The 13336-nt window shown below is 40.4% G+C and overlaps 1 protein-coding gene across 2 annotated transcripts in view; it reads right to left on the minus strand.

The window, feature by feature from the left end:
- col5a1.L (collagen, type V, alpha 1 L homeolog) overlaps positions 1–13336 on the minus strand; it is a 103262-nt gene that overhangs the window by 5690 nt on the left and 84236 nt on the right. The window contains exons 43-64 of one of the 2 annotated variants that reach the window (XM_041572351.1): positions 11852–11959; positions 11662–11715; positions 11518–11571; positions 11325–11432; positions 10673–10726; positions 9383–9490; positions 9241–9294; positions 8455–8562; positions 8293–8346; positions 7964–8017; positions 7815–7868; positions 6786–6839; positions 6590–6697; positions 6430–6483; positions 5116–5169; positions 4307–4414; positions 3966–4019; positions 3797–3832; positions 3654–3707; positions 3291–3543; positions 2210–2322; positions 1356–1424 (exon numbers count right to left, since the gene is read on the minus strand). In XM_041572351.1, the coding sequence (XP_041428285.1) occupies positions 1356–1424; positions 2210–2322; positions 3291–3543; positions 3654–3707; positions 3797–3832; positions 3966–4019; positions 4307–4414; positions 5116–5169; positions 6430–6483; positions 6590–6697; positions 6786–6839; positions 7815–7868; positions 7964–8017; positions 8293–8346; positions 8455–8562; positions 9241–9294; positions 9383–9490; positions 10673–10726; positions 11325–11432; positions 11518–11571; positions 11662–11715; positions 11852–11959 (1767 nt within the window). Of the gene's footprint in view, positions 1–1355; positions 1425–1477; positions 1547–2209; positions 2323–3290; positions 3544–3653; positions 3708–3796; positions 3833–3965; positions 4020–4306; positions 4415–5115; positions 5170–6429; positions 6484–6589; positions 6698–6785; positions 6840–7814; positions 7869–7963; positions 8018–8292; positions 8347–8454; positions 8563–9240; positions 9295–9382; positions 9491–10672; positions 10727–11324; positions 11433–11517; positions 11572–11661; positions 11716–11851; positions 11960–13336 lie in introns of both variants that reach the window. The other variant, XM_018229490.2, reaches the window with a different exon arrangement.

Below are 13336 nucleotides of genomic sequence, written 5' to 3' on the forward strand. Positions count from 1 at the left end.
TGAGTTATGAGTATGTTTAACAGCTCGTGTAACCATGTGAAGGATTTTGCCATAAATGACCAAAGAATAAAAAGAATACAAACCGCAGTTCAGGCCACGTCACTCTTCTGTCTCCTGGGCGTTAAATGTGACTGAACAGTAGGAAGAAGGAAGCCATGCAAGCAGATACAGCTAACCCTTCCCTGGCACCCTGCTCTGTTACTCAGACTTTATGGTCTATCCATTGTCTATCATTATAATTTTATGTTTTGGTGTAAATTTCAACTGATATAAATTGAGAGATTACTGTATGGCACTGGGTACAATACAAGTTGTTAGCTGTTTCTTGAAGCACCTACACACACGCGCGGGAACATAACACCTGCATTCACTTCATTATCTCAAGCACAAAGCACTTGGGGGACTCGGGATAAAGTCTGCTTATGAAGGAAATCGCTCGATAGCAAAAAAAAAACCAAGATGAAAATAACGGGCTTGAAAGAAGCTGTGAAGTTAAGGCACAGAGAGGTTTTGCTGGCAGCAAGAGGTGGGAGGCAGCTCAGAAGTTTTCCTACTTCAAAGCAGCCACCGGGCGCTGAACTGAGTATCTCTGATATTTCAGCCAAGGGAAGAGCACCAGTGGATTGCTCAAATCTTCTTCATGATCACTAAGACTTTGGATATAGAAACTATAACTTTTGTTTTTTTTCCCTCAACCGTGATGTCAGGGAAATAGAATAAATTTGCAGTATTTGAGCGGGGCTTGTGCAGAGGTACTGGCTCTCCAGTATGTTATTGTTGCCCCTGGTCAGCAGGGAGAGTTGGGAGTTGTATTTCTGCACAAGGCACAGACTGGCTTCCTATTGGAATGACCTCTACAGAGAGCAGGAGTAAATTCATTGAGTTTCCTTATATGTTTACAATCTATTGGGCATTATTCATTCTATAATGTCATGAAGAGCTCATAGGTACCCAAACGGCAGCTGAAAATCTGATTTATGGAAGAAGGAATGAAAGCAGACAATATTTATTCAAATCCCTAGAAAGAACAGCCAACAAAGCACCACCACCAAGACACAAAAGGCACCCTGACGAAACCATGTCTCTTTATGTAATTTGACCCTTGTGAAGGGCCTGTTCATTGCCTTGTTAGAAGTAAACCTAAATTTTCGCTGGTTTTCTTCTGAATCATTGAAGAACACCTTGCTGTTGACAGAGTTCCACCAGTCACCCCCAACCATTCCACTGTGTAGTGACATACAGATAACTCTCTCTGGAATCGATGTTAGTCAGACATGCAGAGTGGTTTGGCCATAACCAAAGCAGATCCCCATGACGTGCTCTGCTTGAGACTGTTGGCCGGGTTAGCCACTTACCATGGAACCCCGCTTGTAATGACTATACCATGTACCAGGCAGCTCTTTGGGCCAGCGAGCCAGTTTATTCTGTAAAATATGACATGGAGTTACAGAAAGAGAATTCAAAGTTTGGACCTTACCAGTTTACCACGCTTGAATTCACTGAACCAGGAGCCTGGAGTTTCCTTGGGCCAGGATGTAATTTTAGCCTAAATCGTGGAAGGGAGAGGATAGCAGGAAAGAAAAGGTTACATTCCTCAGAAATCTACAATAATTCCCAAGAAGTACCCTAAGGAAAATAACTGGAATAAGGAACTCAAATAAATGTCAATCTGTACTGCTCCACCCTTCCACCTAGACTTATATAATGGAATACATTCTTGCATCATTTTACAGTTAAAAGTAAAGCATTGCAAAGTGCTTAATCCCCCCGCCCCCAAAACTGGTGGCAGATTTATGCATCGCTCTTGGCAGTTGCAAGTGCAATTAGTTTTACTTGTCCTGACTGCAATTTATAAAACAGAAAACAATGTCCCTGAGAAATGATCAGTTCAGCAAAGCCTACAGGTCAGACATTAAATAAGACAAGATACATATTTTCAAACAATTACAACTCTCCCCTCAAAAATGACATTTCAAGAAATCAATTGCAGTTAGAAGTGGATATTGCATTTCTTTGGCCCTAAACTGAGCTACGTCTTGGAGTAAGTAGAGTCACTTGAGGCACCTTCATGAGGAGGGTGTAGACCTGAAGTGCATCTTCTCATCTTCCAGTCCTGATTATTTTATAGCATTTACTTTATAAAAACAGTGATACCAAAACATCGACACATGATTCTGGTATAATTAGAGGGTGAAACAGCAACACTTACTCCTTCAGACTTCTTGTCGGGGAAGATACAAGATTCTCCACCGGCTGTGAAATTACAGAAAACCTTGAAAGAGTCTCTCGAGCATCCCTGATTTGGGTCAATATAATATTCCCCTGGAGTTAAAGGATGAAAAGAGAGACACGTGATTCCAGCTTTTGAAACTGCAAGTACTTACTGTGTGTGGATTTGTTATTCTCTAGTGTCCACATGTCAGCTGATAAATGGTTTTGGCCTCAAACAAAGGCGTTAAATAGGCATTTAGAAAAGTAAACAGCCTCCTCTCTTGCATCAACCCAAATGCTTCCATTCTATTCCCAATGCTTTTTTTCTAACCACGCTTGCTTTGAATAATATCCCAAATATTTAAGGAGTTTCCAATGCAAATGACAACTGTCCCCAATTTCTGTCTCCTACAATGACCTCCAAACTCTCTTTCACTTGACTTGAGTTGGGAGCAGTAATGTAATACAAAATTTTGGCCTGCATAACTCTAATTATGTCTCATTTGACCCCTTTCTCTTCCATATGTGCTGGCTTCCAGCTATTTCTTGTCTTGAGTGACACAATCATTCTACTATGGTGATCCTGATGAACCCTCCTGTCACCTCCTTACTATTAATAAAGCAATCATACACCCACGTTAAGAAAAACCTCATTGCCTCCAAGCTGTATTTGACTTTGCCTTGACTTTTCACCATTTCACTCTGTAATGTAATAGAAAACTTCAATTTCTCACTTCAGTTTTCTCTGATCTAAATTCTACAATGTCCTTAAGGTGTCACAGATTGTGTCCCTATAAGGTAACCCTCTTTAGATGGCATGCATGTCTTGTCTACTTTCTGTTCATCTGTAGAACATGGAAGATTGAGTTATTCCACAAGGCTGTAATGAATGTAGAGTGCTCCCATAAGTTACAATGACTTCAGCTTTGGCCAAACAAGAAGCTTCACCAAAGATACTTGTCATGAAACAAAGCAAGCACCATTTCCAGAGCCGCTTGGAAAACAGCAAGACTGTGTGTTCATGTACCTACCAGAAGAAATTCTGTGTGATACTTCTAACAGTGCATCTTTTAACTCACCATCTGCTAATTCAGGGTGACACAGATGAAGGTCCTTGCAAGTCCTTGCTGGGTATTCCACAGTGCCCATTGGGTGTTTCATTTGTTCAATGTCCCGTTTGAGAGCGTTCAGAGGACCAAATATTTCCTCCATTCCATCAGCATAGTCCATGTAGTTTTCATCATCATCCACTACTTGACTTGCATCAATGCTACGTTTTGTCCTCTTGGAGGACTGATAAGGCAAAGGCTGGATAACTTCCCCTGGAGGACCCTAGAATAGAAATCATTGCAAAATGGTTATGACTGTGTTACTCATTGGTCTGTTTGTTCTACCAATTAAAAGCAGAATTATGATTCTTGGCCAATTTATGTCTTACTCACTGGAGGACCTGGTGGACCAGGGATTCCAGATTCACCTTTTGGACCAGTTGGACCCTGAAAACAGATAATTGATTTAACAAAAGTCAAATAATAAAATATTATTTCATATTTGGTCATCTATATTCCAACCAGCTTTCACTTACTGATGAACCTTTAGCACCTTTTGGTCCAGGACCACCCTGCAATGTAATAAGAAAGGTTTTCAATATTTAAAGTAACCTCCTCTGCACAAGTCTAAATCTCTGTAACTTAACTTTAAAAGACAATATTAAACCAGTCATCAGCTGAGTGGTGCAAGTAAAAAAAACCTACCGGTAAGCCTGGAGGACCAGGAGGTCCAAAAGGACCAGATGAACCACCAATACCCTGAAAAGCAAACACAACAGCATCATTAATATCTGAAAGATTCAGACCAAACATTAATGCAACAGATTCTCTGAATACTCTTATTATAGGGTTGGTAGATGAATGTGGTTGGAGATATGGTTGTTAAGGACACAAGAGGTTGGGTGGCTTTTTGTTTTATCTTTATGTCATGGGCCATGGCACACAACTTTTGAAGTGCTGCAACAAGCCAAAGCTTTGAAATCTAAATGTTTGGACAACACAATGTGGGGCTACACACTGACAATGAACATTTATACAATACAAACCTGTTCTCCTTTAGCACCTTGTGGTCCCTGAGAGCCAGGCAAGCCACGGTCTCCCTTTTCTCCCTGTTCACCAGGAGGTCCAATGAGACCTATCAAACCTGGATGACCCTAAAGTAAAGAAACCGCTTTATAAGATGATTGTTTTTGAATGCTTACCAAAAGAACACCTCAAAGTCAAACCTACATGAGTAGCTTGTGCCGTTGATTTGGCTTTATTGGTTACTAAACCAGCATCAGTAAAATGATCTCATCTTAAACTTACGTGAACCATTCGTTCAAACAATTTCATTAACCTAATACTTAAAGCTTGAGATGATTAGCTAGTGGCTTGCAGATAACAAATAAAAACCCATACGATGTGTCTTTGGAGAACTCTAATTATATACCGCATTGACACAAAGTTGCTGGTTGCTCAGTAAGAGAACCAATACCAGTGTTATATACAGTAGTCCTAAGGCAGGGGTGCCCAAAAGGTAGATCGGGATCTACCAGTACACCTTTAGCTGGTGATCAGTATATCTGAAGACACTGTCAACAAACAGTTTGATTAAATTACATTTCTATTTCATGCTTTTACGATATTTATTAAGGTTAAGAAATCTATGTTAAGGTTACATAAGGAATAGTTGTTTGTTAAATATAGCAATAAAAATCTCATAAATAAAATATTTAAGTAATATTTTCCCTTGAACAGAATGCTAACAATGCTTTTATGGATGTAGATCATAAGGGGACAACATCACTAAAAGAAGACCTCGCATTACTATAGTATGGACACTCCTGTCCTAAGGTATTTGTGTGACACGTACCTTTTCACCTTTTGGACCTGAATCTCCTTTCAGTCCTGGTATACCAGGTGGACCCTGCAATAAATGCACAACTTTAGATCAAAAAAGCATGTTTAATGACAAATACAAAGTAAATGTCAAAGTAAATACAAAGTTATGTCTAACAACCTGTTGGGGAGGGTTGTGTGAGATGAGGTTGTCCATATATAGTCTTTGGCACACAATATACACAGTATAAGGATATTAGAAGTCACTGAGGGGTTGTTCTGTGACCATATAAAGACACAAGGCTGCAGGCTGAGTTATACAGGGAACTCTGAGTATCACTCATGTATTATAAGGGATAATGTACCCCCTACTGTAAATGATAAGGATATTAGAAGTCACTGAGGGGTTGTTCTGTGACCATATAAAGACACAAGGCTGCAGGCTGAGTTATACAGGGAACTCTGAGTATCACTCATGTATTATAAGGTATAATGTACCCCCTACTGTAAATGATAAGGATATTAGAAGTCACTGAGGGGTTGTTCTGTGACCATATAAAGGCACAAGGCTGCAGGCTGAGTTATACAGGGAACTCTGAGTATCACTCATGTATTATAAGGGATAATGTACCCCCTACTGTAAATGATAAGGATATTAGAAGTCACTGAGGGGTTGTTCTGTGACCATATAAAGGCACAAGGCTGCAGGCTGAGTTATACAGGGAACTCTGAGTATCACTCATGTATTATAAGGGATAATGTACCCCCTACTGTAAATGATAAGGATATTAGAAGTCACTGAGGGGGTTGTTCTGTGACCATATAAAGGCACAAGGCTGCAGGCTGAGTTATACAGGGAACTCTGAGTATCACTCATGTATTATAAGGGATAATGTACCCCCTACTGTAAATGATAAGGATATTAGAAGTCACTGAGGGGTTGTTCTGTGACCATATAAAGGCACAAGGCTGCAGGCTGAGTTATACAGGGAACTCCGAGTATCACTGATGTATTATAAGGGATGTTTTACAACAGGGGGACCATTATTGTTATAATACACAAGTTTGAGTGAGTCGTGACTAAGCACTGTTTATAAGGATATAACTTACAAGATATTAATGGCTCTTGTGATTACTTAACTGTAATGTTAAATCAAGTTGGTTAAAGGTGACCTGTGCCCATCTGCGTGATTTTTTTAACCAAAATGTCTATATTTTACTTTAGTTTCAAGCCAAGGCTCCAACTCATAAGGGTCAAGAGTGTAACACATGTTCTGCCCCGTGTAAACCAAGTAGGGCTTCTATTGCCACCAAATAGTGTTGCGTATTTGAAACCCAGTACACATACCATAGGTCCAGGAGGGCCGTCAGGTCCTGGTGAACCGGGGAGACCTTGTTCACCCTATAAAAGAACACATCAAATTTAGTATATAAATGCAACTACCCTTTTATACACTATAGATATGAGCAGAGACAGTCTCAAGCGCAGGTCATATATATCTACTCACAACAGGGCCTGGAATTCCTCGAAGGCCTTCAGAACCAGGTTTTCCAGGAGGTCCTTGGGGACCAATGGGGCCAGTCTTACCAGGAGGTCCTTCCAAACCCGATTCCCCCTACAATGAAAAGTAGTAAAAATAATTCACTTTTATATTCTATGGGTATTATGTGTAGCACAGGACAAACACTTTTAACACGTTTTACCTTTCCACCTTTTTCTCCTTGACGTCCTTCAGGACCTGCTGGACCAGGAGGACCCTAAAGAAGAAAATCTTGAGTGAGACTTGGTACATTGCATGGACTGTTGGATCTCCTCCTTCTAAGATTATTTGCAAGATTACAAACAGAATTGTGTATTTTCTTGGCATGTTACCCAATATTCTTGGAATTTGACAAGATTGTGTCTAAGTATAAAGGCTTGAAGATTAATATGTAGATGCTTTACAATAAAAGCTCTTTACCCTTTTCCCTGTCACAAAAATCAAGATAAGACCCACCTTAAGAATGCAACCATAATACTTTTTCAAGCAAATAAACATAACCAGGTATGCGTAAAATGTTTCAGGGTCTAAAATGTGTCATCTGGGGGCATGCCTGACATGTGTTCTAATTGGTTGGGGCACTAAAAGTAAAAACAGCCTCTACCAGCTTTGCTTCTGGATGCCATCAGGGACCTCCTTAGTTGAATTCTAGTATAATGAACACACTGTATACCTTGATCTTCTTGCTCCTCCACTTGAATAGATGCTGCTCCTTTTCCTCCTACCCTACCATTGCTATTTTGTTTCCCTTTCCTCGTGGATGCAGCTGTATATTCCCCTCTTTTCTACACCAGGTCCTGGGTGCATTTGGCACCTTGTCACATCCACTACCCAAATGCATCTATTTTTCCTGACCTGGGCACATTTGTCTCTAACTTTTTACTTCCTTCCACTTTATAGTAGGTTATTAGTCCTTTCTCCTTTTGTGTGCATCTCTGTTTAAAACAGGGCAAATTATCCTCTTTCCCATCACTATTTTGGATGCTCCTGTTCAACTTTTCCACCAACACTTTGCTATATCTGTTCCCCACCTCCTAGTGCTCTCCATTATAATAGTTTCTGTTGGCCTTTTCCCCAGACACCATTTTGTACTTTACTCCTCTGTACATGCCTTCACATTAGAATCTTCCAGAAGCATGCTCTATTTATCTTCAACAAATATTACCATATCCCATAAATCATTGTTACATACCCTCTTTCCAGGTGGCCCTGATGGACCAGGCTCTCCAGTAGGACCTGGCGACCCCTGGAAAAAGACAAAAAGAAGTGCAAGTCATATATGACCATGAGTTAAATTGAACGCAGTACATGTTAACTAATACCAATTAAATTAACACTTACTGGCTGTCCAGATTCACCATCTTCTCCCTTATCACCAGGTGGACCATCTTGACCCTGAAATTAAAATGAAACAAAATATCTAACCATGTTTACAGATACATTTTTATTCTTCCCCTTCAAGCATGACCAAGCTAATGGTAGACAAGACATGTCCACCTCCCAGAATAACACAATAGAAAAGGCTTCTTACAGAGCCTGCCCGCCAGAGTCTCAAAATAAGGGTTTGTTGGCAAAGACAGTAGATAAGATTATTCATTGGGCTAAAGAACTAGACAGGGAAGTATATGCTAAATCCCTGGGTGCTAATACAAGTAGGTCTTTGTACTTACTGCTGGACCATGTTCTCCAGGAGGTCCAGGATCACCAGGAAATCCAACTGGTCCCTAAAATATAAAAATATCAACAACAAAGGAATGATGTGAGTGTTAGAAGTTCTATTCAAAGTGCATCGGTATTAAGTCACAAGCTAACAGTTGCAGAGAGGTACTTACAGGGCTACCTTTTGGACCATCATCACCTGGAGGACCTTTAGGGCCAGGAGGGCCAGAAGCACCTTGAAGACCCGCTTCTCCCTTTTCCCCTCTCTCACCTTTAGGGCCCTGTGGACATATAAAATCAAACAATTCATAAACAGATAATAGTGATAAGTGTACCTGGCAGTATACATTAGATCCAGATGATTATATAGACTCATAGGTACCATAGGGAATTGGAAGGGACAGGGCCAGATTTACATAATGGGCACCCCTAGGCCCGCTGACTTTCGATGATCCTGTCCCTTCCCTTTTGTTCTCGCAAATTTTTATCATCGGGCCCAGATTTTATCTCCTGCAAATCCCCAGTGTTTCTGAACCAATGTGGGTGTGGGCAGCAACCACATCCTAAAAGCCTGCCATCCTAGGCCTGGGTGGCATCTCCACAAATCTGGGCCTGGGAAGTGACGGTTTATATGCATTTTTTGGCTTCCTAAAAATTCCCCCCATGAGTGGCTCTTCTCCAGTGTAAACAATTCCAGCTTGGCTAGCCTTTTCTTCATAATCAACATCTTTGATATCCTTTATCATCCTAGTAGTTACCGGAGAAGAACTTGTAGGCTATTAAAGGTTATTGAAAATCTTAGGTGCAGGTCTTCCACCAGCGCAACGGAGGTGGGTGGAAAAGTGTTTTTATAGTTCAAGCGTACATAGCGGACACATACTTTGGGGTGTACTATTGAAGTTTCAGGAGGAGCCTTGAGTATTTTATAAATATTTATCAGTACCATAGAATTTGCTTACCGGTGGTCCAAGTTCACCAGGAAGACCAGGTTCACCAGACTCTCCAGGATCACCCTAGTAGAGAATGAGAGTTTACATGTATCGCCCCACCGATCACAGCACCAATGGCTGAAGCTCATTGATACCAGCTCAAATACACTACCTTCTCTCCTACAGGACCAGGGTTGCCAATTCCTCCAGGAGGACCTTGTGGGCCATCAGCTCCAGAGGAGCCAGAAGGACCTCTCGGACCTGGGGGACCAGGAGGACCCTAAAAATAAACAGAACCAATTAAATATTTAATGTATACACCCTTCCATAGCATAATATGTTTGAGGTAGAAATCCTTTTGTTGTACAGCAGTGCAGAAATAGGTTGGGGCTTTCTAAATACTTGTAAATAATGAAAATAATATATAGCCTTTTTTTCATTCAACATTGAATTTATTAGTGACGATGTTGAAACTAGAATGGGTGTATCCATGAAAGTTTTAAACAAAGAAGGATAAAAATCTTCCTGGCTGATGCTGATTCTATTTCACTGCTATTGTAAAGCAATTGGATGGACAATATCTTTTAATTGCTTGTCTATTACTTTTTCCCCTAGATCAGCAAAATGGTTCTTTAATAGAGCAATTCTGCTGCGCGTGTATCTAATTCCTTTTTGTCCCCAAATTAGCAGAGAGTAAAAAAAAATCAGTTTCTTGCTAATGTGTGTGCACTCGGAGCGCGGAGCATTTATTTGGATTTAATAGGCCCATGTGATTTATTTATACAGTGGAAGCAATGCCTCAGCGAGTATTTAAATGGCACTAAAATATTGATGTGGCTGTTGCCGGCCAATGGGTGGCGTTTATTTTGACTGTTTAAATATGTTACAATTACATAACTGGATCACATGGACCTACATAGGTTTCTTGATGTCCTAGCCTGATGGCGCCATTTTATTCAGACACAATATGTTGATGGTATGCAAAGTGACCAACTCTGCCTGCAATATATTCATGCATTTCAACATTTTTTGAAAATGTTGGCACTGGATAGAATCATATTGCTTTGCCAGTCTAATTATTACTAAATATATACTAGTGACTTTTTTAAGTCCAAACCCTCCTTGGACGTCCATCAGTCAGGCCTCCCTTAACAAGGTTACAAATACATGAAACACAGCCATAGAATATCTAGGACAGCAAAAACTGCTCATCTTTTATTAGCTGATCTTCAGTCGGAGCCACCTGTATCTAGGGGTGCATTGTCTCCAAATCATTCCCTAAATGGCTTCATGCCTGGCCTCTACTGAGACATTACTCTGGTGGTGTCTTCCACAATTTGGGGACCGATGTTCCATACTTTATGCAGTTTTAACACATAGATATTATGTAGCATTAAGTTACCACCCTCATATACTGATTGCTTCAAAACACAGAGAAACTAAGAACATCTAATGTACCTACCATCTGACCGACATCTCCTGTTTCTCCCTTCTCACCAGGTGGTCCAGGTAAACCCTGCAGAGAATATAATTTAGCCAATGTCACATGGAACATTTTGTAGCAGAAACAAACCCCTGTCTTCTCTTAGGCAAGAGACAAGACATAAACACAGCTTTATCCAAATGTTTTTTGCACAAAGCATCAGTCATGAATGTATTCGCTGTGAAGTACAAGACACAATGGTCATCCTTTTGCTTCTCTGCTCTCCAACATTATAATGTAGTGAGCCAATAATGTGACATGGCACAGGTTTAAGTGTATTAAAATAATGTTGTCCTCAAAAGGTGGGGCCCATATATTCCTTTAAGTTTGACAGCCCTGTGTAATTTATGCAGCAGAAATGAGCAGACTTTAGGGCACCCATCTCTTTTGACTATAAAACATCTGCGACAAGGGGTAATGATAGGTGTTTGTAATATGCTGATCAAAGGGTAAATGATGAATAATAATAGGTTTTGGCAAATTAGACCTGAATATATTACTGTAATAGTCTAGAAATCACATTAGCAAATACCTATGATTAACATAGTCCACGAGCCTGTCCTCCTTTATAACAATTATGAAGGCAGCATGAATATACAAATGTGTGCATGTTTAGAAACATTGGCATCACCTGAAGTCCAACAGGTCCTGGTGGTCCAGCAAAACCTCTAGGTCCTTCATCGCCCTTTTGTCCAAAAAGACCTTGTTGACCTCTGGGGCCTGGCTCTCCATCAGATCCCTACAATGGAATACGAGACAAGTTAAACAACCATAAGAGCTCACTTCTTACCGCTATGTCATCCCAAATTCACAATTTTACTTACTGATGGACCAGGCTGACCAATGGGACCTTGTGGACCAGGTGGTCCTGGGGGACCCTGGAGATTAAAGAGAGAGATGATATACATATTCAAAATAAGGGAACACAAAATAAATTAAGATTAATTGCCATTGGATACAGCAGATACCTGTTCTCCTTTATCTGCTTTGTTTCCTTTCTGCCCAGGCTCGCCAATTTCACCCTGTGCAATAATAGGAGAAAGAAAATCAACAGGATGGTTCCTAATATGTGTGTCATTTGCACATCATCAGCACCATGGCCTAGATGTATAGGCAACACAGAAATCTTTGAATAGTCTGTGAGGGTTAGCTAGTCACCTTGTCACCATCTTCACCAGGTGGCCCAACAGGTCCAGCTGGGCCTGGAAGTCCAACAGGACCTTGGATACCATCACGTCCAGCAGGTCCCTGGGGTCCTTTCTCACCCTGTAAACAAAATGAAAAATATAGATGAAATCCTTAAGGAACGCCCAAAACGGTGTACAGACTGGTCCATAAAAGACTTAAAACTTAAACTAAAGTCTAACGTTGAATAAGAGAACTACAGTTTATGGTTCATTTATGTACTAGTGAGGGTATTCTAGTCAAAGGTTATTATAGTCAAATAGGCTACTTCAAAATGGTAAAGTCTCCAGCCAATGCAACTGAATTATTCCCAAACAAGGTTGGACATAATGGAGCCACCGGTTGGAAGAAGCACAGTTTTGGGTCAGCTGATGACTCTACACATGCAGACAACTAGAGCCCATTTTTGGAAAAATAGGTAGATATGGACATTCTGCTCAACACGTCTTTAATATTACTCAACATTGGTACATTTTTATGTTTCACCCACAACTTTAGCCAATTGAATCACCTGCAACATCAACAAGGAGTGCATTGTCATGACCAATGTATGGATTTCTTACAACAGACCAGCCTAACATTTGTCTCTTTCCTCATGAGTGATTTATCCTCCTGCCAAGTCTAGCCAGTCATGCAAACAATAGGTAAAAGGAGAAAAATCACATTATTTCAGCGTGAGCATTGGTTAATGGCAAATAAAATATCCCTGCCCTAAATTACACGGCAGCACTGGGATTACACAATGGCATTTATGACACAGTCGTAGAATGTGCTCCACAAACAAGCTCTTGTTGTACGTCCTCTCATTGTTTAAGCTATGAATGGCGATGCGGCGAATGTTCAAGGTGCGTAATAAATCCTGGGCGCCCGGTGTCAAAGGCCCATAAATAATGTAAATAGCGCTTTTCATTTGACATAAAATGTACTCTCCGTGTACCCTACAGCCACAGCTTTATGAAGTTGTTTTCCTGGCCTCTGTTCTGGCGTCTTTTAATCCGCCAATGTAAGCGAAAAAATTCAGTGATGGGAAAAAGCACATTTAATAACTCGAATCAATCAACATTAATGTCCTGATTCAATTGAAATTCACTTTTGCCTTTAGCACGTCCCCGCGGAATTTATACAGTGTTTGAAATATCAGCGTCGGAGGCATTTCGATTTACATGGGATCAAAAGGAGCTTTTGTAGATATGTGCGGATTGCTGGAGCTTTTATTCTTAAATGGACTATGATATACAAACACATTTATCTGCCAGGCGATGTACATAAGGTATGAATGTGTTTGCCTAGTTAAGTAATTAAACCTTTTATCGTGATTGAGTTCCTGAGCTCCAAGAACTTTCTGGTGTTCCACCATAAACATGATTAGATGGGCAAATATAGAGAATGTATAATTCATAAATGGTGGTGTTTATTCTACAAAGAACAAAGACTTGCCATAATCAGATATTTCATTCC

Source organism: Xenopus laevis, chromosome 8L (assembly GCF_017654675.1).
Source record: "Xenopus laevis strain J_2021 chromosome 8L, Xenopus_laevis_v10.1, whole genome shotgun sequence".
NCBI classification, from domain to species: Eukaryota; Metazoa; Chordata; class Amphibia; order Anura; family Pipidae; genus Xenopus; species Xenopus laevis.